Source organism: Phalacrocorax carbo, chromosome 18, assembly GCF_963921805.1.
Source record: "Phalacrocorax carbo chromosome 18, bPhaCar2.1, whole genome shotgun sequence".
Classification (NCBI taxonomy): Eukaryota; Metazoa; Chordata; class Aves; order Suliformes; family Phalacrocoracidae; genus Phalacrocorax; species Phalacrocorax carbo.
The window spans coordinates 5473608-5497918 of NC_087530.1; the positions used below are offsets into that span (position 1 = coordinate 5473608).

At 51.4% G+C, this 24311-nt stretch overlaps 1 protein-coding gene across 1 annotated transcript in view; it reads right to left on the bottom strand.

The window, feature by feature from the left end:
- Nucleotides 1-4371: 4371 nt before the first annotated feature.
- Nucleotides 4372-24311, bottom strand: part of NTNG2 (netrin G2) — a 50736-nt gene continuing 30796 nt past the window's right edge. Inside the window, exons 4-8 of the mRNA XM_064468772.1 lie at nt 19573-19745; nt 17769-17795; nt 5824-5991; nt 5234-5368; nt 4372-4869 (exon numbers count right to left, since the gene is read on the bottom strand). Of these exons, the coding sequence (XP_064324842.1) occupies nt 4646-4869; nt 5234-5368; nt 5824-5991; nt 17769-17795; nt 19573-19745 (727 nt within the window). The 3' untranslated portion in view covers nt 4372-4645. The remainder of the gene's footprint in view (nt 4870-5233; nt 5369-5823; nt 5992-17768; nt 17796-19572; nt 19746-24311) is intronic.

Below are 24311 nucleotides of genomic sequence, written 5' to 3' on the forward strand. Positions count from 1 at the left end.
AATGAAGGTGTTTTGAGCACGTGCTACTTTTGATATTGTGAAAACGTAGAAAACCTTGTTTTATAGCCTGACGGGCTACACTGGTGTGGCTGTCCAATTTTGTCACTGATTTCAGTGTTGAATCAAGCAGGAACTCCTTTGCTACAAAGCAATCCCATCAGTTTCCCCTCTTTTAATCCTGGAAATAGCACAGAGTGGGGTTGGGATGGAGCTTTTGGAGCCCGGTATTGTTGCTGGCCAGGAGGGAGGGTAGTTACGTGGTAAAAATGGCTGGTTTTAGGCTTTCCTCACACGTTTCACCCTGCAGTGAAACTTGTTACGACACCTGGAGAATCAAAATGACAAAGGAGCCTTCAGGACAGTCTGAAGCTCCCCTCTGCATCTCAAATCAGCGCGCGGTTCTTAGCCGGTTTCTGCACGACAGCGGCCGAACTCACCAGCTCCCTGCCAGAAGGGCTGGGAAGATGGCCATACAAATCTCTTCAGAACCCAGCTGTGCTCTGATTTCTGAGCAAGAACGCTCATCTTCTTTATACCTTCTTTTATTTGCATTTGGGACTTTTCATGAAAGCGAATTATAAAACAGGGTTGGTTGGTGAAACCATTCATTTTATTACCACTAAACTGCTGGTTCTTTCACTACTCCCACCTCTGCAAGGCTCCCTACGAATCACTCTCGTAGGTGAGGAGCCTGCTTCCTCACCTTTATAAAAACCAAATAACATACCTGGTAAGCGCCAGTGGAATTTCCCACCCCCCTCCTCCTGTCTCCAGCTCCCAGGGACTGTAGTTTAACATTTTATCTGACGAGTGAACAAACACGCATAAAGCCAGGCTGCTGTTGACTTCTCTGCAGCTGGGGCTGTGGACCCAGCCTGGCTGCAGCGGTCTGTTGCACCAGGCAGATTTTTGTTGCCTTGTTGCTTTTGGTTATTTAGATTTGTCATTACTCTAAATAGTTAAAATCAGAGTAGAATTGGAGGTAAACAAGAAAAATCAAAAGCTCTACCTACTTGTACTGTTTGAAGAGGTCGCTTTTTTTTGCAGACAGAAGTGTAATTTTAAAACTTTTTCAAATGAATCAAATGCCGGCTGCATACCGGTGACAGGATGCACATGGAAACCTCTTGAAAGAGCCAAAGTGGCTTTTCTCGGAAAGAGAAGTACCTTTTGGTTAACCTTTCCACAAGCAAAGTGTCAAGCTCATTGGACAACTTCTCCCATTTAGAAGCATTAACTGATCTACAAATGTTTCTATCTTAAAGATGATGAACTTTCAGATCTGTGGGTACATGCTGTGATGGTTTCTCTGTGTATTATTTCAATAACCTCTGTTCTTTTTGTGTAGACACGTATGAGCTAACAGATGTCTGCAGTTAAAAGATCTTCAGTGCTGAAGCTTTCAGAAACTTCATTTTCTTAAATACCAAGTTTGTGTGAGAGGTTTTTTTCCTGTCTTGCAGTAGTGTGTGTTATGCGATTGCAAGTTCTGCAGCACCACGGGAGAGGTAAGGCGCCGTCCTGATCTCCCCCGTGCAGGGCTAGCGCTGTGCCTGAGCCCGGGGACGAGCTGTGCTGCCCCTCTGCAGGCAGAGCCGCAGGAGGGAGGTCTGACGCTCCCTCTCGGCTCTGCTCTTGCTCTCAGCCTAAAGGCCGTTTGATTTCTTCTGCAAGACGAAGTGTGTCACGTTTGCCCTTTGCAGCTACCGTCTCGCAGAAGGCTCTGCTTCTGCGCAGCTAGGAAGAGCCTCAGAATGGTGCGTGTAGTGTGGAGGGCGGACTTGTGTTTCGTTCCCCACCAATTTTCAGGGTCCTTTGGTGTAGCTGCAGGAGGGGGTTAGCACCACAACTTTCTGCTTCTGGTTGAAGTTACAGAACTATTCACTGGGCTTTGGTAAAGGAAGGTCCAGGACTGAACATTCCTGGTATTCTGGGTTCATGGGGCGGCGGTACCATCTCTGGAACTGAGTTAGGGAGCCAGTGATGTTTTATCTTGAAAACAGACAAACCAAACGCCAAAACCAACCAGCCAACACCCGATCAACCAAGAGAAAATCCCCCAAACCCCAGAAGGTCTAGTGCAGTGCTCTGTCACCCTCAGCAGTCTTCATTCCTGGGCTGTTTTGAGCTCTGCTGTGCCCTTCTAAGGTTATTTTCTATGGGAATTCAGTGCTGCTGCTTGGCACGTTCCTGTTCACATCGCAATAAAAGTGTGTGTTTGCAGGGAATCTGCTTGCTGCAGAGTTTGTCTGGGATATGGCTTTATGAAGTAGTAAATTTTCTGTTGCTTAATCTAATATTCTAGAGAAAAACACTAGTGCAGGGAAAGGAGAATGTTGCTTCACCTTCCAGAAGTGCCATTAGAGATCTTGATCTTGTTACAGTCTTTTCTGTGCTATTACTTTTAAGAACAGTAACGTATGAGAGTTTTAAATCTGTTGCAGTCAGACAGTACAAAGACTGAGTGTCAATACCAACAGACAGCAACTGACTGCACTAAAGAAAAGGAGGCGATGCTTGTTCCAGCCCACACCCTCAAAGATCTAATCTCAGCAGGGTTAGTTTAACCCTCATTTATTTTATAGTGGATTAACTAAGCCCTGTGACCTGCCTCTGTGATGTTAAAAGCTGTTCAAAACGCACACCAGACTTGCCTTGCTCTTTGATGTGACAATATCCATTCTGTGCCCTTGTTCCCGTTTTCTTCTCCTTTTTCAAAGTACAAGCTCACTGTCCCCTCTCCGTGGAAGCAGCTGCATTTCGGGGGCACTGGCTGCGCACACAGTGTCTGCAATGTTAGGCTGGAGGGCACTGCAGGCTCTTGCACTTTTGAAACTTGGGCTGCTCCCAGCACAGGCCCCAGCTGAGCAGGATGGGCTGTAGGGACAGGACTGTGGAGACCAAGCACTGAAACAGAACTCTTGGAATTAATTGGAGTAGCACCTGGCAAGGACACCAGACCTGGAAATGCCAGTGGAGGCTCATGGCTGGATTGCATGGGGCTCCTGGGCTGGTTCAGGGAGCAAGCGGGCTGGGTAGAGCTGGGGCGGTGACTGAGGGCTGCTGCTTTGTCATGTCATGAGAACTAGCCCAGAACTGAATGTGCTGCAGGTGGTGGATCACTCCCATCTTCCAGTCATCCACTTAATCAGCTCCAGGTTTGGCAAATCTTTGGATATGACAAAATTAAAGCTCTTGTGTTTGTGATATTGCCATTTTTCTGATTGAATTACATAATTTCTTGTTTATGGTTTCTCCTGCCTTCATTTTTGTGCTTGACTGCAAACACATCCTCTGATAGCAGCATGTTTATAAGCCTTAAATGAGTTGATCTAGCCCCTATAAGCTCTATACTGAAGTCCCAGGCTCTGGCTGCTTAAAACTATTCAAAATAAACAGCTTTTTTTTGCAAAGGTGTATAATGGCACCTGCTTGGGGTAGGGGAGGGGGAGCTGCAATGGGGCTGGACAGCTGAGGTCCCCCTGGGCCTTTCCACACAAGTCCAGTGCTTAATATATCACTCAGGCTTTGCTCATTGTCTACAGTTAGTAGTCTAACCTCGGTTCAGCAAAGTAATTAGGAGAAATAATTAACAGCTCTCAGTGACGAGGCAACCTCTCTCGCCCTCCCCTCTCCCTCACCATGTGGTGCACCTTGGTAGTGACTCAGAAAACACAAGAGGACATTATGAATCAAAAAATAAGTCTTTACCTGTAATTAACTGTGCACACAAAAATGAAAACATGGTGATCAAGCAGCAATTGATAGTTGCTTTACTGGAGGAGGATACACCAGAATCAAATGCTCATGGCAAAATGTCCCTTTAAGTTGTGGTTCTTTTATAACATTTAATCTAAACAAAAATAAGTCTCTACCAAAAAAGGTATTTGAACCGTACACTATACGGAAATGTGTGGATAAGACACTGCACTCCTCACGTACCAAATGCCTAATGGCCCCTGTGTTCTCTGTAAGTGCGAGAAAACAAAATCCAGCAATGAAAGTACAAAATCAATGCAGCAACTAGAGTTGTAGGCAACAGTATGTGCGTGGCCAGGCCAGGCCGATGGTGGGACGTGGGACTATGCAGCTAGGATGGACCAGAGTCCCCCCTTCCCTCCCTCCCCTTCCCCTGCCTGTTGTGTTATGGGGCTCTGGCATTGTCATGACAGGCTCTTTCAAAACAGGACACTAAGAAGAGGAAAAATAAAAAGAACACCCCAGCCTATACCAAAGTAAATAAAGTAATAATAAAAAAAATATCCCTTGGATCGCGGCACTATTTCACCAGGGCCCCAGTGGCCCCGGCCCCAGGTCGCCCTGTGTGGAGCAGCGAAGGAGAGCCACTGCGCCGAGGGAAGGACGGGCCCCTTGTCCCCGGCACAGGCTGGTGCAGTCCCCGCACCGCTGCTCAGCAGCCGGCTCTGCGCTGCGGCCACCCCAGCTGCTGCCAGGATGGGTTCATGGGCAGGAGTCAGCCCCTAATTTTCTGCGTACCTCTCTGCTTGGAAAGTGGACCAGAAGATGTTGTGCAAGTCCTAGCGTGAAGGAAGGCGGAGGAGACGGTGGGGAGAGCCACCCATTACCTTAGTCTCCCCAGGTCCCTCGGATGACGTGCCTGGGCTGGGCTCCCTCCTCTGCGGCTTCAGAGGTCCACCCAGCCGCGCAGCTGGAGGGCGAGCACCCCGAGGAGGACGGTGCCGAGGCTGCCGTGTGCACAGGAGGCGCCGTCACAGTCTTTTTTGTCGGCCTCGCACCTGGACTGCTGGCACAGGACCCCCTTGAAGCCCACGGGGCAGATGCAGCGCTGGTTCTGGTAGCAGGTGCCACCGTTCTGGCAGAGCAGGAGCTCATCATCGCAGACATTGGCTACGAGGCGGGAGGGAGGGAAGGACGTGGCTGTTAATCTGGGGTATGTTAAATCCCTTGACTGCAGAAGAAACTAGATGATTTTGGCTTTTCTCTCTAGCTCCTAGGGGTTAAATTATCCAACCCTTGTAGCGCTAGAGCAGCTCCAAGGCCAGAAGAACACAGTGGGGGCTGCAAACACCAGGGGCAGACTATCCAAGTCATTTTGGGTTTGGGAGGAATGGCTGGAGTCTGCTCACCCTACAGCCTGAGCATCACAGGTCACCTGAGCAGGCAGCACTAAAGATCCCCCTTGTTTGGACCCATCTCCCACCTCCCTTTGTCCCTCTGGCTTAGGGGGACATGATGCTGCCAGGGTACTTACGGAAGCAGCCCTGTCTCCAGTAGTAGTTGGGCAGGCAGTCGTCGCACTTGGGCCCCGTGGCACCTTCTTTGCATTCACAGTAGCCGGTCTCGTTGCAGCGGTCGTGCATGGAGCCGATCTGGTTGCAGTTACATTCTGGTCAAAGACAGGGCTGTTAGTGCCTGTCCTGCCTGGGGGCTTTGTGCCCCCTAACGCCCCGAGGGAGGTGTTGGGGCCTTTGGAAAAGGCTGGCTGCATGCTACGGGAGGGCTGTTAGAGACCAAGGGACAGGAAGAGGATGGTTTCATGAGAGATTCCAACAGTGCAAACAGCCATGGGTGCAAAGTCTGCCCCGCCTTTGGAGCTGAGCAGCTCCTGGTAGAGCAATACACCTGAATCAAGTTGGAAAGATATTGTTTGGGCTTTCTTTTCAGGGAAGAGAAGCCCTGGCAGGCTGCAGAGACCATGATGGCTGCTGAGCTTGGGGAGCATGCAGGTGGGCACACCACCCTCCAGAAAGGGCTTGAACTGGCACTCACCCCATACAGCAAGGTTCCTCACAAGGCACCTCACATCGCGGTGCCTCAGCCCAAGGCCGCTGGAGTGCTCACCTATGCATACATTCTCGTCATCCAGCTCCGCCGAGCTGTTGCGGTAGAAGCCCAGGCGGCAGTGCTGGCAGTGCTGGCCCCTCGTGTTGTGCTTGCAGCTCACGCAGGTCACCACGTTCAGGAAGTCGATGTAGCTGCAGCGGTTGGAGTGGCCGTAGCACTCACAGTCTGCAGAGAGGAGAGAGAGCTGGGCTGGGAGCATCCTCCCTCGGCTGGGTGGAGGAGAGGAGCCACGAGGCTTCAGAGGAGGCTCCTGCTTGGGTGAAACACCGTGGCCACTGCCAGCGCAGGGCTGGGGTGGGCTGGGCAGGATGGGTGCACACAGCAGCTGCTGTTCTTCACCGCCTTGGCGGGATCGAGTGGAAGGCATTGCTCAGAGAGCAGAGAGGGGTTCAGGCAGCTCTGTCCCTTTGGGGTGAGGACAGGCAGGAGCCAGCCCCTGGCTGTGCTGGGACATGATTGTTTTAACAAAATGCATAATCATGAGAGCAGGCAGTGGGCTGTGGAAGGGAGTCAGGTGTTAATTAAAGGGCTGCCTTGTTAACGAGCAGAGGTCAGGCTGGTGCACTGGGTTTGGTGGGGTAGTAAGTCCTGCAAGGGAGTTGTGCTGGGGTGTAGAGCCCCAGCAAAGGCTTTGCCAAAGGCTGTGCTCTGCCTCGCTGAGCCAAGGAGGCCCACGGGATGGGGCTGGCAGGGGTGCAGCAGCACTCACTGCCTCCAGCAATGGGAAGGCCCTGGACAAGACTGAAGTGGAGCCGAAGCTGCTGTGTGCCAAGGTAAAACCTCGCTGCCTCTCTGGCTTTTTCTCCTCAGTGTCCCTTCTCAGCATCCCCCCTGTTGTTGTACCTCCCAGATCAATGCTGGTTGTGAAGTGTGGTGACTCTCAGATTAAATGCTTAAAATGAGTGTATGTAAGGAAGTGTGGCTTGCGTGCGGTCCTGCAAAAGATGGTGGACAAGTGTGTGAGAGTTTGAACCTGGGATGCCTGGCACAGCACAGGGACACCTGTAAAGGCTGCTGGTGGGGTGAGAGATGCCACCATCCTTTGGCTGAGCACTGCTCCTGTCCCCAGCACGCAGGACTGACCTTTCTCAGCTGTGGGCATGTCTTAGAAAGCAAAGAGCTAGGTTTAATTTGTAGCCAGAGAAATTTGATTACTTGCTTCTCGTGTTTGCTTTTTGTTACTGTGGCAGGATGGCAATTACCTTGCAGGGTTAGAGTCAGAATGTTGGATCTTTCTGAAAGTTTAAAAGTATAATGCAGGAGGAGAGGAGGTACCCTAGTTGCCTTGTGGCCCAGCTGTCCTGGTCAGGTGTCCCAGTCAGCATGGGCAGGGTATAATGTGAGCAGAAACAGTGTCAGCCAGGTCTGAGCTTCCCCAGCCTTTGGAGGGGAGAAGGGAGGCTTGGAGCTGGGATTTTGTTCCAAGCTTTAACATTAAACATTCAAGGATGGCAGAGGGATAGGAGGAAAGGGTGTGGGTTGGCATGCACATGTGACTGGGGGAGACTTGTCGCAATGAAATGATGACCAGGCAAGATGGAGCAGGGCAGGGGTTTCCCCATGATTCACAGCTGTCTGAGGAGGAGCTGAGAGTCTGTTGTAATCTTGACCCTTTGTGAAACAACTTCTGCCTGTTTGACCAACACCCAGAGAATTTCAGCTCAAATGCTTCTGGCTGCTGCAATTCCCAAGCATTGTTTCACCCTAGGGATGCACTCCTACGTAGTGGTAACCGTGACTCAGATAGGCAAACCCTCCCCATCTTCTCCATGTCGGAAGCTGCCGGACCATGTCACCTGGGCAAAGGCTAGGAATCCTGGAGCACCGTGCTCCCTCCTCTTACCTTTATATGTTTCAACAGGAGCCACTGGGCCAGAGTCTGGTTTGAGCCGGATGAGTTTTGAGCTCTTTGAGGATGCTTAAGAAAAATCAGAGACATGCTTTTTCTTGCCGCTTAGCACTGCTCTGTGCCCTACCCTACTGCAAGCAGCTCTGCTACGAGAACAATGCCGAGCCGAGCCAAGAACACTGCTCTGGCAGCGCCGGCATCTATTTCTGCACCAGACAGCTGGTAGCTGCTAAATTTCTCCTCTTCTCCCCTCTTCAAAGTTTGATGCATGAAAAACTCAATGCAGTGTGCTATTGCAATGCGCAGAGCCGGGGGCCGAGGCAGAGGAGCTACTCACACATCCCCCCATTACGCATGTTCAGTGGCACAAATTGGGTTATTCAGGATAAGGATCTACGAGTCTAAACAGCTTTAAAAAAAAATCTACTGGCCATGGCCTCAGTTTGATGGAGGTCATGCCAACTGGCACCCAAAAAGCTGCTAGGAGTACAGCTAAGAGCACAAACGCTACGGAGGTGGTATCTGGCAGGGCTTGCTACAGGGTCCTGCTGAGCACGCGCTGCTCCAGCCCAGCTTGTCTCTGCCAGCACGTACCTGGCTTCTTCCCATGCCTCTTGCCTGCAGAGTGTGCTGTGCGCCCTCCTTTGCTCTTCGGAGCTGCTACATGAGAGGATAAAACATATCCGAGTGCTGTGGTGGGGAGGGGGCTCCCAGGGCCAGCCCAGCATGGTTGCACTGAGATAATCCCTCAGGGTAAGGGGCTGCCCTGGCTGGGATGGTGCTTCCTCAGGGCTGTGCTGCCAGCCAGACACCAGTCCCACACAGAATGACCAGGGTGCTTGGGGTAAAGGCTGTAGCTTCCAAATCAGGGTGATGGGGTTTGGTTCTCAGGGGGTTTTGTGCTTTGGCAACCCAAGTAAGGGGCAAGGTTGAGCAGTGCTGAGCTCCCACAGGGTGTTTAGGAACAGGTCCCCCTAGTTTTTGTGGTATGCAAGACCTTGCATAGTACTGTGGCGCTCAGGTACACCCAGGGTGGGCATCGCCAGCTACATCCCACCGGTGTTGGTCACATCTCCACAGTGACAGCAGGAGGTGGCCATGTTCCCCACCCCCAGAGCTCAGCCATGAGCAGGGGGGCAGGCCTCTGACACCATTTGTGAGGCTGCTATGGCACCAGGGCCTCCTCAGGCCTCCATGGTGTCCAATGGTGGGCTGGCATAGTGTCCAGACCCTCCTCTACCAACAGGGCCTCTCCAGCCTCCGTGGCCATGACAGGCCACCCTGGTGTCCCCCATCCCCTGGCACGGTGGCTGAGCAGAGAACATGGCGGCCTCAACTCACAGGCGCTCGGCAGCGGACCAGTGCAGGGGGACCAGGGCCTGTTGTCCCTGCCATGAGCGAAGTGGGGCAGCCCAGAGGGGAAGGAGCAGCTCAGTAGGTCCCCAGGGTGCACCAAAGCCCTGCATCTCTGCAGTGGGTGCTGCAGGTAGCCCTGGGGCCATATCCCTGCATAGAAGCCCCCATGGTTGTGCCCATCCCTTATGGCGGGGTGCATAGCAACCTATCAGCCCAATTAATCTTGCCCAATTAATCTTGGCCAGGGGAAGGTGCATACTCCTAGCCCCGGGGCAAGAAACCCCTTCCCAAAGCAGCTGAGGTGTCCATGGGCTCCCCTGGGGCCCAGGGACATCCCTGAATCCATCCCAGACCCAAACATGTCTCCAGAAAGACCTCCATGGGGCTGGATGAGCAGAAATGAGTTGAGGTGGACCCTCTGAGTAGGAGAGCAGATTGTATGATGGCAGGTCATGCTGAGGACGGGTGGGTTGCCCTGGCCTACAGGCACTGGGGGAGAAACCTGTCCTGCCCCATCCACGGGGACTGGCATGGCCTTACCTCGAATGTTCTCAGGAGGGTCTGGTGGCTTCAGCTTGGGTCCAAGTGCTGCTGTGTTTGGTCGGCGCTGAACAGCTTACGGTGGCATCAGTTAGAGAGAACATCAGATTTAATACAGATCTCCCTCTTGTTTGCTTAAAAAGGTGGCAAAGGGACACTGGAAGCTCTAGGCAGGTGTCTAGGGTGGGTTGGCGGAGCCATATCTGGTTGAGGATGTGTTGAAGCAGGAGTGAGAGACACAGTCTCCTGGAAATTAGAGCCTTCATGTGTGAAGAGAGACAGAAAAAAGTAGTCCTAAGGGGAGGGCATGGGAGCTTCTGGATGGGCAAGTGTTGGCATGTGGTCATTACATTGCCCAAGCACAGAGAGAAGCTAAGTCTGCAGGCCACTGTGAAGACTTAGAAGCCCACCTTGTTCAGCTCAGACTGTCAGCATCACCTGGCATTGATGCCCATGGTGTAGGCCTTGTTACTGCATCAAATAGAGTTTTGTCTCTCTGTGAGGCCACAGAGGTCCAAAAGCACAACAGTTCCAAAGAGCCGCAATTTCAGCACTTTCTGTCCCCCAAGTTGAATATTTCCAATCACTGGGTTGTGTCCTGGGCCCAGCTTCAGCAGTTGTTATGTTCTGCACTGGAAGGAATGCTAATGCCTATGGCTGGAGCAAGCTACAGGCATCTCGGATGGGAAACGGGAGCTGAGCACCAAGGGGTAACTGCTGAAGCGCATGTGCTGGTGGGAACACTGAGGAGGAGAAGCTTCAGCCTCAACAGCTAGCATGAAGCCTCCCAAGGCTCCCACCAGAGGCAGCTCACCTTAGGCAGTCACACAGGAGACTTGAAGCAAGGAAATACATAAGAAGGCATCTATGCTATAAATGACCCAGGCCTAACTATTTACAAAGTTATTCTGCTCTACAAACAGACTCTGGTCTCGGGAGACGACAGGATTTCCATGATCCTCTCTGTTCACCCCAGCAGCAAGCTGTGAACAATCTCTTCTACCACTTACCATCCTCATCTTTCATGTATACGACTAAACCCTGAGGCTCAATCCAGCCTCACCAGATTCCCAGCTGCGTGTTGGGCACAGACAAACCCTGAGCTTTCTCCCAGGCAGGAGGAGGAGAGAGATGCATGGAAAACAGAGATGCAGAACTAGAAACTAAAGTGTTCGCTGAGCATTGGGAGCTGGTACTCACTGGCAGGACCCAGCTCAGCCACATGTCTCCTACCTTCTGCTCCTGGGCCAGCCTTGGCTGGGGGAGAGCCCACTTGCAGCGGGGCAGCCGCCGACAAGCCAGTGTAGTCTTGCAGCGATCGAAGGGGAAAGCTGTGTTACTGGTTGTGCTGGGGGGAGCTGGCAACCAGCGAGGAGCTTTGCAGCACTCTGATGGAGGGCCAGAGCTTTGGAGGACAAAACCAACCCAACCCTGTAGCACGCAGGTTTTCATGCCTTGCCCGCTCGATGCAAGTGCTGCTGCTGGCATTGGGCAGCTGGTACATCCTCGGGCGCTGGAGGGGCCGGGCAGCCCTTGCGACGCAAAGGGCAGGAGGACAGCGGTGTGCTGAGCTGCCCGTTCTCAGCCCAGCTGAATGCAGAGCATTTTGCTCCTGTGTTTGCATGAGGACCCCGGGGACTGATCTGCACCCCTCTGCTTTGAAATAATGGAACTGAGAATTAGCACAGGTGTCTTACGATGGAGGCATGAAGTCCTGGTTTCTAATCCAAACTTCTAGGCCCTCCTTCAGGGTCTGCTCGTCCCTCAGAAATACAAATTAAAGAATTTGCAAGCCATTGCAGAGAAATTAAACCAGCAAGAAATTTATAGATCTCTTGTTTGATTTCCCTGCAAACCCTCACCCCCACTGGCTCCATACCCCTCCCCATCTCCTCAATATTGGTAACAGTCTTCAGGTTTGCTAGAAAACAAACCAGGGAATAAAATTTTAAAAGACATATTATTAATTTCTAGCTCCAGTTGGGTAACATAAGGAGGAGGAGAAAAAAAAAAATCTTGATCCTTGCCAAGTTTCAAAGGACAAGCCCGAGTTGGAGAGAAATGTGATTTCCCAGCCTCGTCAACGGGATGATAAACAATGCAGAATAAAAAAAAAAAAAAGATATATTTTTTTTTAATGACAAGCTCTAAGAGAAGGTGATAGACATTGTCCTTTTCAGCTGGAAAGTGGAAACCAATTGATATTAATATGCTGTTAAAGAGAATATGAAAAAAGCCCTGTGCAAATTGGCAAGGGTTTAATTAGAGTCACAATAAAAAACAGCCCTGAAGGCATTTTGCTTTTTAGTCATTCACATACACCTCCACTCAATCGCATTTACAGAGCCAGGAAAATTATTAATGCTCATTATCCTGAGAACCTTTCCCTTATAGCTCGGGGACATTAATGGACAGTTTACATGTCGGGAGGGGGACAGAGACATTTCACTCCCAGAGCCAGTTCATACAGATGGGAAAGAATGGGCAGCTCTTGTCTCAGGGGCTTGTATCAGCCCTGATGAAAATCACTGGTCTTGGTGGGTTTTCTGGGGAAGTAGAATAAATAGACCCAGGAAATCACACTGTACAGCAAAAACCACTGCGGGAAGCAGCACCGACATAGTGGGGAAGGACCCTGAAAATGTCCTCCTCAAAACATAAACACAGGTCCCATTTCTGCAGGATGTTCACAAAGTCAGGCTTTTGGTGCTTTCCTTCTGCAGGAGAGGTGCTCTTCTCAGGTACCCAACCTGAGCCCTGCTTGATGGTTGTTTTGTTTTTCCCAGAGGTGGACTGGCACTGCTGAAACTGCTACAAACCAGGGGGGGAAATATGGAACCAGGAAAAAAAAGCTTTTTTTTTTTTTTTTTGCTTATTTTGAATGTGGGAAAAATGTAACAAATGGCAAGGAAGAATTTGACAGGCTTCAAGGAAGGTTTCAAAATAACAGAACTGCAGAAGGCAAATGAGAATAGCACTTAATTCATCCTCCTTAGGGTAACTCTGCGATTTCCCTTCTTTCTACCCATTTTGGCAGCCTCGACTGCCTTCGAACCACAGACCGTGCCCATAAACTCATTCTTCTCCCCTGTCTCACCACAGGCGACCGAGCACAAAAGCATCCTACGAACATGACCACAGCTCCACCTTGACCACAGAAAACACCATGAGCAGCCAAAGGAAGCAGATGTCTAGCAGATCCATGCAACCCAGAGACAACCCAAATCTAATCTTACTCCTCTAGCCTACGTGCTACGTTGCTTTCTGCCTTGCTGCTACCCACTGGTGTGCGGAGGCATGAAGGAGAAGGGAAAAACACATCGGTCTGGCTTTAAATACCTGTTTTTTTCCGTGTTTCTGTCACGGGCACAGAGGCAGCAAACTCAGAGGCTGGTCTGACGATGCTTGCTTATGGTGGGAAGAAGAAATTCAGAGGGCAGAAGACAGTGTGTAAATTAGAGGGTGACACAGCACAGGGATGGGGCAGGGCCCTAACAGGACTCTTTTTTTAAATGTCTGGCTGGATGAGCTGGGGAGGGATGCATTTAATGCTTCTAAAATTCAGAAGGGAGGCAATGACTGAATGTCTCACGTTTGGGACTCTGATCCAGCTCGAGGCTATTGCATCTCCTGCAAATGGGCATCTTACCATGAGCTCGAAGGGTCATCTCTTTAGCAAGGTGTTTTCCCTGAGGTCCAAGTGAGTTACCTTCACAGCCCCTTTGGGATGTCATAGTATTTAAAGTAGTTTACATTTTGCAGGACTGGAGTGGGAGGAACATCTCTGGTCAAAAGCAGATCAGAATTAGGCTGTGCCTTGATTCCCTGTTGCTGGACAAAGGCACACAACGGACCTTTGGCATCAAACCCAGCATGCTGCCCAGGTAAGAGAGCAGGTCCCTGAGCTGCTGGGTGGCCATGACTACCTTCTTATTTGGCGCAGCCCTTCCAGGTGCTGTCTCCATCCCCAGGCACACCATTCTGGGGTGGGACCTGGCTGTTCAGAAACACGGATGGGCATCTGGGCAGGGGCAAGGATCTCAGAGCTCAGGCCCGAGTGTTTCAAGTCAGAGATGTGGTGGCTGGACTGCAGTTTATTTATTTTGTCCCTTGCCATCGGTTAATGAAAGCATTACGAAAACATTTTTTCTGCCCCGGAAGCAGGTTTTGGAGAAGGAATAAACCCCGAGGTGCATGATATCTCCCAGGTCCCTCAGAGCAGTTTAGCAGGATAGACTGTGTCCCCCCGCCACCCAAGCCCACACGGATGCCATCCTGCCCACCCCAGACGTATAACACAAGCGAGGCAGAGCACTGCAAATCATACACAAGATGGACACTAAGCACACCACCCACATGTACACAGCACTTGTAAAACAAAATAGACCTAAGAGTTGCTATGGGTGAGCATGGATAAAAATCAAATGACCCCAAGTGTGTGGTGCAGATATAGATGTGACCCCCCCCGTCACTGCTGGGGCCACGGTGATGGTGTGAGCTCTGGGCAGGGGTGGTGGATGAACCTCCTCCTGCACAAATATGACATGGGCCTGGGTCAGGAGCACTTCTCAATAAATGAGAGACTTGTGCTCTTTTGCCCAGGGTCACTCCAACTCCATGGAAGTTGGAGTTAAACCCTCAGCTTCCTGATTAGCTACTCATGCAGGGTACTTCCATGAATATATCTATATCTGCATAAACATGCAATCAAGTTTCCTCATCCCTTTGACTGGCTTCTGGCAGCTCCCCCAGACAGACTGTTACTAACATACTGTGGGTGTAAAACGTCCTCCTGGGAAATATCAGGCCCAGAAAGCATGGCAAGGGGAGGAATGCGTGTCTAATTCCCCCATGAGAAGCTTAAAAAAATGTCCTGCTGTTAAGTTTTATCTGCTTATTTCCAAAACACAAGTGAAAATGCTGTCTTCTTGTTCACGGGGGGAGGTAAGGAGGAACCCCCAGAAAAAGGACAAACATTTTCTTCCACGGGGTGATTTTAGAAATTAGGAAAAAGTGTTTCTGGCACGTGTGTGAGCTCCAGCTCTGCACGCTCCTTGGCTGCTTGTACAGCGGCTGCCTGGGGAACGTTGGAGTGTGGCTCTGCCCTAGGAAAACTGCCCTTGAAGATGCAGCCAGCCTGCATCCTTGAGTCTGGCCACAGGGACTTGCTGCAGGACTGGGAGACCTGGCAAGGACAGGGCCAGCTTCTCCTGTGACCTGACGTCCCATGCCTGGCGTGACCTAGCAAAGCCTGTGAGTTGCTCTGAGTCTGGTGGCAAGTGGCAGGAGGTGGCCACTCCATGGGGAAGGTTCCCCGGCTGAGCGAGCGGCTGGTGGGGCAGAGCAGCACCCAGCCTTCCCCATCGCTCTGGGAGCAGCACCAGCAAGTACAGTGGGGGCGACTCTCCTGCCTGCTGTGGTATCGCACATGGAGGTCAGGGATAGAGCAGGACAGGGCACAATCCCCCGCTCCTTCCAGCCAGGCAAGACCGAATATGTGGTTTAATTTTACGGTGGGACAGCAAAGCCTTCATTGCTTTCCTGCCCTGGCTTGTGATGGGGCTGTAACAGAGCATCTCTTGCAGCTGTGCCAGTCCTTTGCATGACAAAGCTGCTAAGTGGCTCTAGGAAGGATGGATTTTGAAAACCTCTTCCTTTTTTAAAAAAAAAAAGTTGAGAGAAAAAGGGAAAAGTGCTGCTTCCCCCACATCCAGTCCTGGCTTCACTTCTTCCTGCCCTGATGATAACAGCAGCAGCAGAGTGAGAGCAGCCGGTGAGAGGGGATGCCAACCCGTGGTGTGGTTGTCTCTTGGCTTTGAGGTGGAGTCATGTGGCTGACTCCCTGCTTATAGGGACCATAACACTTGCTCCTAGCTCACGTTACACATGTCAAAGTGTCCTTGGACTGAGTAGAGAGAAAAGCGAACCAGGACTGCCCAGATGCTGGAGGATGTGAACCGAGTCAGGGTGATTTTTATCCATGTCCCTTTATCATCCTACAGAGCAGAAAACCAGGGCCAACATGGCAGCCCCATGCGTTCCCTGCCGCCACCAGAGGAGCCCCGATGGGAAGCAGCCAAAAAGAGGAGCCCGGCAGCAGAGTCCTGACCCTCCAAGTGAGGCAGGGAGCATGGCACCCACCTGGCTGGGTGGTGGTGGCAGGTAGGGGGGTGCTGGTGGTGGTGGTGGTGGGTGGTGTTGTGGTGGTCGTTTTTGCGGTGGTAACCCGCTGCGGTCGCCCATATGCTAGCAAGCAAAGAGAAGAGGTGGGAGGCACTTACTGAGGGGGAATGGAGGGCTTCCTTGCCAGCCCACATGCCCCTGAGGCTGCTGCAGCTGGGGATGAACTGGTGACCGACTTCTCAGCGCAGTTACAACTGGGGCACTGAGAGGATTAAGGCAGTGGTGGCTCAGTGATGCTGGATGCAGCGAGCACATGTATGCGTGCAAGGGCCGGAGGCTGTGGCTGTATCAGCTTACTCTGTTGGTGCAGATATTGGCTTAAATACTTACAGCTCTATCATAAACTAATTGCCAATTAAGCTGAAAAGGGGAAATGAAAGCACGCCTGGGCAGAGACGGGGTGAAGAGCAGGCGGGAGGGGCAGAGGAGCCCCCAGCCCACCCTACCGGGAGGTGTGCATCCACTGCCTGACCTCTATGTGCCAGCCGGCAGAGCCCTGCTTACCCCGGCTCCATAAGCAGCACCATTCCCTTCTGCCACCCCACAGGCAGCAAACTACTCGGCACCATCAAAACCAACCCGTCCCCTTGGCACATATTAATTTCCACTGGCATCCTTCGTTCAGCAGGGCAAATTAGTTATGGCTTAACGTTAGCAAGCCCCCGTGGAGCTGAGCAGGAGCGATCCGGGGTGCAGTGCCCACCCCACCGCGCTCGCCACAACAGCCCGAACTAAAATAACACTTGGAACACAAATTCCTGCTTAACTTACACCTGCTGCCCTCCTGTCCTTGTTTGTCCCACTGCTTCATGCAGATTATCATGCTTAATTTCATAATAGCCTTGAGCTAGTTTAAATACTTAATTTAGGTCACTTCTAGTCTCCTATGCAGGCTAAATAATCTCTCCTTAACTGGCCTTGGACATAAATCCCTCCTGTCCACCTCCTGCGCATCGCTCCCAGCACCCCCCCAGCTTCTCCCTAGCAGAAAAATGTGATGGGAACATTTTCCAGTGAAACAAATGTAGTACTGAGAATGCCGAGCTCTGTTAAGGGGGGAAAAAAGAGTTATCAAAATGGTTTTTACCAGAAAAGCAAAGAATATTTTGGACTGTTAAAATATTTAATTTTTTTAAATCCTAAATTACTTAAGGGAGACTTTAAATTTACTTGACAATTTTAACCCTTTAAATTTAACTGCTTAAAGTCTAAATATGGTTCATTTACCCAGAAAAAAAACCATACGCCACTTTTCAATTAGGTGCATTTTTCTTAACTGCATTTGCATTTCTCTGAAACTATTTCTCCTCCAATTCTTTGCACTTGCCTGCAAACCAAAGAATTCATTATTCATTCAGCTCTCTGATTTGTTTCTTCTGGAGGGTAATTCTGAGCCACAAAATTCAGACCCAGGCTTCTGCTTACCCAAAACTCAAGGCTCTTTGATATCAAACTACCTCCAGCTTTGTTAAATAAGGAGTCCTATCATACCATCAATCTTTCAATAGAAATCCCCGCTGAGCTCTACCGTCTCTGCTGCCGACACTTCATAGGCATATGTTCATATACGTACACGTGTACATACGGATGTACACACACACTCTCTCGCTATTTTTTTATCGATAGCCCAAGGTGACCCAGACTGGATGCTATGCCAAATAATTCAAACCCAGCTCCTTCTCACAGCAGAAGTCTGCAATACTGGGGGGTAAAAGTTCACAGCGAGCACTGGTGGTTTTGAAGAGTCTTATTTTATTTCCTTTCCGGCTGCCATACTAACGAACCTCATGGGGGGAAACCATGCCAGAGGAAGAGGCAAAATGAGGCTACTGAAGTCAAAGGAAGAAAATATAAGACTCTGACAGGACAGAAAATGAGGCATAATTAGGGAAGACTTATTGCCTGGAAAATGATAATGGACAGAAAATAACAAATTTTTTTTTTCCTAGTGACATCCACAAGGACCATGCACTGAGGTGTTAAATGCCAGCATTTCAGTTATGTTTTTACTTACTGCCAAAGGCTGAGCCTGCAGCTGCACCTGGAAAAAACAAGAAGCCTGGTCACTGGAAGCAGGACACCATCGGCTCTGATAGCCGCAGAAGATCAAACAGATACAGGACGTGGGACCGAACAGCAATTAATTAGCAGGGGTCTTGCTCGTAGGCTCATCAGTTTGCTGCAACATCTTAAAAGCTGCTTTTGTCAAACCACAGAGGCAACCAGACAGTGCTGTCTGGGGTCTTGGCATCTCAAGCCTTTCATCTGAGGAAGAAAAGCCAGCGTGGTCCTTGCTGACGGGTTTTTCTGTTAACCATTTCCTTGACCTACCGTTAAAGCCCAGCAAAGGACAAGCACATCTTCTGAGGTTCACTGCTCTAAGCATGAGCTGTAGGGTCTGAACCAGGTTGCTGCACCTGGGGCAGCTCTCTGTGAGTGAGAAGAGTTCAACACCCTTCCCACTGCAGCACTTGCTCCACAGGACACTGCAAAGCCACCGGCTTCAAACCCGCCAGTCGAAGGCCATCCAAGGACCAGCTTCTGGCTTTTGGCACATGGGAGACTGAAGGCCATGGTCCTCTCTACTGTAACAAGTGAATAAATCATGGCAAGTCTCTGCTATGTATGAACTTAAAGCACAGGACCAGTGATAGAAGAGGCAGGACCACCAAGAGGAGAGGACTTCAGAGAAATGCTTCTTGCAGAGGAAGAGGATGATGTTGATGGGAGAAGAAGAAGCAACAGAGAGAGTTGGGGAGGGGGGAGAAGACTGAGTGACAGATGGGAAGAGAGATGAATGGGAGAAGAAAGAGCAGAGGAGAAAGAGAAATAGGAAGAGACACAAGCAATGGAGGGGAGGGAAATAGAGAGAACAGCATGTCTGTGCCTGTCAACATGAGAAACTCTCCCAGGCTCCTTTGAAGCAATGCAGCCGCTTGGTGGGAGCTGACAAGCTCGTTCCCTTTCAAAGAACCTGCTTGTCTACCAGCCCTGGCACACACAAAACATTCCCATCACGGCCTTCGGAGCCTGAATTTCAGCTTTGATCATCTTAAAGCACATAAATCTTTCAAAAAATTTGGGGGGAGGGAGGGAAAAGATTCTCTTTGGTAATGCTCAAAGCTGCTGCTTGAAAGGCTGGAGTGGCTACTGTGGCTCTGTGACATTTAAACAAGTCTGCCAGTGTGGACTGGACAGAAACCCAGGAGAAACTGGCCCATCTGTGATGTTTCCTGCCCTAATTCCCCTGCTTGAACAATGGTGGGTATGCATCCTTCATCTTGTCTGCGCTCCTTTGCTTCTGTCAGTGCCTTGCTCCAGCAGGCAATTGGATGAGTCTGGAGCTGCGCAGAAGGACCGCAGCTCGCGGCGCTTGCCTGAAATACCGACGTATACAGAACGGGATCCAGAAAGCAATCCAGGAAGCAACCTGCACTCCCGCAGCTGAGCAGTGCCGGTGCTCAGCCCATGGCTCTACTGCGGCCAAATAGTGTCTTCTTCAAAGGACAGTAATTTGCATTGTCACAAAGCCATGGACCTGTATCTTAGCCCAAGGTCATCCTTCCTATTCTCGACCATCATTTGGACTCATCGCTCATCTACCAGTAGCCAACAAGTCACCTCTGCATCCACCCAGATCCTCTCTCATTTCTCTGTGTACCAAGACATTGGTAAACATCCACTTCCCTTTTGAAAGCTGAGCATCCTGCACTGATTCGAGACAGAGAAGGACAAGATGAGAATCTGCTCCCATCTGCGGGCGTTGTGCAGCCCAAGGTGGAAGTGCGGCCAGGGCTGGCTCGCTGCAGGTTACTTACATGCGTTGGGGGACCCGTTGGGGAGAGGCAGGTAGGATCCTGCTCGCCAAGACCTGGAGCGAAAGTTCTTCTTGCACTTGCCACAGTCCTGCCCTGTGGTGTTGTGCTCGCACTCGCACTGAAGGCTGCCCTCTTTGAAGGTGCACAGGTTAGCGTGGAGATTGCATTTACACCTGGAAGAGGAAGACAGGAGAAGTGCTGTCAGGTATTACTGCAACTCCTCCTTGCCCCTGGCATAGTGCTGTCCCTGTGCATGAAAATGTAGAGGTGACGCTGGGCCCGTTACCCCTTTCCTGTTTCTTCTGCAGGATTTTTTCACTGAACTTAGCTGTTTTCCCCAGGTATCTGGTGCTGGGGTTATGATGTCCACATCCTCACCCAAGGTGCAGCTGCAATTTCTATTCCAAGAGGAGAGATACTTTACTCCCATCATCTGACTGCAGTAGCACAGATCGTTTCATGGTAAGTCAACATCTCCAGCTGAGACTCCAGTAAGGAGTCACAATTTTTTCCGAAATTATTAGCTCAGATGTAGGCATTTACTGGGAGGCAGAGAGGACAGTCTCAAGCTTTAGATAGAGAAGCGTAGCTAACACTGGTGGGACTCAGCCCCTTGACCCCTGTGCAGCGCGCTACAGTCAAGAGCGCTTTCTCCTGTGGTGTGAAGTTACACAACACAAACCCTTTTCCCTATGTGCAGCGCAGTCCCAGCCTGCCGTGACCAAAATAACACAGAGAACAAGCCACCATCAGAATCTGCCTTTTAGTCCCCACCTCATCAGAGAAGGCAACAACGAAAAACACTATTCAGCAATTTGCAAACATTAACAAACTTTTAATGAGCTGTAGTGCAGTATGCAGGGAATAATTATCTCCGCGCACAATAATTCCTGTTGCTCAGACTCGGGAGGTGACTTGCGCAGAGCACAGAGGCTGAGCCCATAACTCACACGTGGCTCTAGTGATGCCTGGTCCCGAGCGCAGGCCATCAGACAGAGACTTCGGGGACCAAAACCTCTCATTTCATTCTAGACAGTGGATCCCTAGCACAGCTTGCGGGTTTTTTACTGCTTTGTGCAATAATTTACACCCTCAGAAACAGAACCATTAGAAAACAGTAATGCTGTGCCTTATGTGAATGGTAAAGTCTGATGGGGCAGTGCTTTCTTTTCTAGGGCTAATTGCACAAGAGATGCAGAGCTGAGGGGAACAAACTGCTTGCAGAGAAGACAGATGCAACATGGCCTGCTTCTTCTCATGCTCTGTCCACACTGGGATAAACAACCTGGATTAGGCTGAGAGCTACAAGTGGGTCTCTTCTGGCTGTCGGCACCGGGTGCCTCTCCCCCTCTCCCTTGGTGTCCCCAAAGATGCTCCCCAGCCACCTGCCTGATCCAGTGAGGCCACCTTTGCTGTGCTCCTCCTCACGCACAGCTGGATAAGCTGACCTCATGTATGTTTTTTTTTTTCTCCCCCTCCCCTCCCTGTCCTTAATTCTAGCAAACCCCGCTCAGAGGCTAAGCATAAGCTGGATGAACAGTCTCTCTTCCCATCTTACAACCCTGCCCTGCCTCTGACCAAGCAGAGGAGGGAATACTGCAGTCTCTAAAAGGGATGAAGGAAGAAAATGTGGTCCATGGAGCAGAGGCTGAGACACTCAGCATGCTCCACTTGAATCTGTGTGTTAGCAAAAGCTGGAGATGCCACGTCACGGCTGAAAGCACTAACAGCCTCTGAGCATCAGTGCTCTGGGGGCAAGCCGTGAATCCAAACATCCAGGGGAAGGAAGCAGCTTTGGCCAGTACCTACACAAGGGATGCTGTATTTCAGCTGCTCTGTGTCCCCTCTGCCTCTAGTGAAGGAGCTCAGCTGAGCTGTCCCAGCCCTTTGGCAGAGGTGACGCCTAGCCCCGGGGTGCTGCGGAGCCTTGCTCTGAATTATTCAGCGTCCACACAGCACGGCCTCCTTCTCTCACTTCAGAATGAGCAGACGAGAGGAAAGCAGGCAAGATAGCAGGTTAAAGCAGGTCAAAGCCTCACTGCTGCCACGCTGGGCCCAGCCTGAATCAGAGCAACAGCTTCTGGAAGCTGCAGCTCTCCTACCTCTGGTGGGAGCGAGGGGATGGGAGCCAGCTCCAGGGCAGAGCCTTAAAATCCAGCTGAGGGGGAGTTTGAGAGCCGCAGGGGAGGGGGTACAAAGGAGGCAGGGCCTGGCATCCCCCTTGCTTTCTCTGAAGTCTGGGATGAGGTGGAGGGTAGCACTTGACCCTGATAGTCTCGCAGTGGGGACATCAGCCCTGGGCGATCACCACCTGGTCCCCCGCGGTGGCCTGGGGCAAGGTGTCGATCATGCTGTTCTGCCTGTAGCACGTCCTTGCTCCTGGCAGCCCCCGCTGGGGTCCAAGCAGCCGCTTCGGGGTGCTCCTGCTGGCTCCAGGCTGCTGCCATACAGGAGGGTGAAACCCACTCAATGTTCGTTTGGCTCCAGCTACTAAAACCTCTGCCAAGCAGCAGGACCCAGCCTTCTCGCTGCTGGGAGAGTGAGGCATGGATGCGTGCAGGGGGCAGTCAGATGTGCCTGCTTGTACACACACACACACGCAGGCACACCCTACTCACTTGCTGCTGAGGCGGGCTGGAAGCTGAGCACCAACTCCCAGGACAGCCCCCAGCTGCCTCCTGCCCCGGCAAAGGCACCCAGATGCTCCCCTGCCAGTGGGATGGGGCCAGGGTGGGTGCTCATGTACGGCCCCCAGACACTGCCTGTATGGGTGATGGAGCACTGCTCCTCCCAGAGAAGACCCTCACCTCCTAATTGGTGTAAACGAAGACAATTGAATAAAGAGAAAGCAAAGGCAGCCAGTCACCCTGCTTGCCTGTGCCCAAATCACTTATATTTCTCACTGTTCAGCCCTGTGCAAAAGTTTTGTTATCTAAAGGATCAATTTTACCAGAGAATTGCTTTCTGAATTTGACCTTTGAGGATCATCAATCTAAGCAGAGAACTATAACCCCAGCAAGCTGACCCCGCAACACAGCACTTTTCAGCCCAATCAATCAGGCTGCATTATTTAATAGCAAACAGCCAAGCACCTTTAGCCAGCCCCGATTGCCAACCCCATTTTGTGCGAAGGTTTCTGCTTCCAGGCCTCCCTGCTGCTCGTGCTCAGCGGCTTGGCTTTAACCCCTTCCTCAGGCTTCTCTGCCTCCTTCTCTGGGCCAGCAGCCCAAGGACGGGCGCTCGCCAACAGTCTGTGCACAACAGCTTTCCCCAGCCAAGATCCAGCTGGTGGAGACTGGTGTAAATGACATTAGCCCACTCCCCTGGGTGGGTGCTGCTAGTCCTGCTTGCCTCTGCTCATTTCTTTGGGCGGCCAGCCATTGCAGGAAAGAGATGATGAAGGGAAAGGTTAGGAGCTACTTAGCAATGAGGCTTAAATAGCAGCAGTGGGGCAGACACCTGCGCTGGGTCCTGCAGAAGGCAGCAATGGCCCTGCTCCAGCCCCGGGGCTGCTCCAGCAAAGGGCTGGTTGCAATATGGTCTCTTTGGATCCGGTGATCTGAAGAGCTGGGAGTGTTTCTCCTCCCTAGCTCATGGGTCAAGGCTAGCGGCGACGGCACCGTTTCTCAGAGCATTCAGAGCCCACGTAGGAGGCAGCCGTGGTGGGGCACAGCCTGGAGGAGCGCAGCCCCAGCACGCACCCAGCAGGAGCTGCCCGGCCTCCATCCTGGCAACACCCATGTCCTGCCCTGGCTGTTAGTAGGTGCTCGCAACTGCGGTTTGCGTTAAACAGAAGCTGGCTCGCCATGTTCCTCAGCAAAAGTTGCTGGAGCAACGACTGGCCCAACGCGGTACAGTTTGCACGATGGGGTATTTATGAGTTTATTTTAGCGCAGGTTGTTCAGCTGCTGCCTTCCCTCAGAGTGGTGCAGTGTGTTCTGATGCTGCCAATGCCTCCACCAGGGAACATCATGGAGCTTGGAGCGCCAAGGAAAGTTTACTGGGAAGTGTCCTTTTTTTCTTTCTTTTTTTTTTTTTTTTTACAGCCATAAAGAACAGTTTGCCATCCCTGCATTTCTCCAAGTCAGCATCCTGGAGGTCACAGCAGCGAGCGGTTGGAGAGGTGTCTGGTGCCAAGCCCACGTGCAAGGGAAGGAGATGCCTGTGCGCAGGCTTCGAAAGGGGGTGCAGCCGGGGGTGAGTGCCACAAACCTGCAGGAGCCACGCTGGGAGTGGGAAAGCAGCCCCTGTCCCTGAGCTTTCATTAACAATGACTTTTGAAATAATTTTTAAAAGCCACCCCAGCCCTTTGCTTTCCTTCCAAGGACCCTTATGTATTTTACAACCTCTTTTCTGTCCGTAACCCTGCTTGCAGAGCAGGGAAGTAGGGCAGAGAAAGGCAAAGAGCATCTCTTCATCCCTCTCTCTCCCTGTGGGGCTGAGCTAGACAGACCTTGGGGTGCTGGCACCCCCCCTGTTTGGGCCTGACGCTGTGACGCTGCTGTGCTGGGTAGGGCTGGAGGAACTGCTTGCTGGTTGGAGATGCAGAGAGCTGCTCCATCCGCATACACCTCTCACCCAGCTCCCACCATGGCCCAATCTTGCCTTGCACTGAGCTCCTTAAAAAAGAGCTTGGGGGAGGACATGGGGCAACAGCAGTTCACTGCAGTGGGCCACCACCTCGCTTCCAAGTGTCCTTCCAGTCCAGGCTGTGATCTCATCGCCACCCCTTGCTCGCT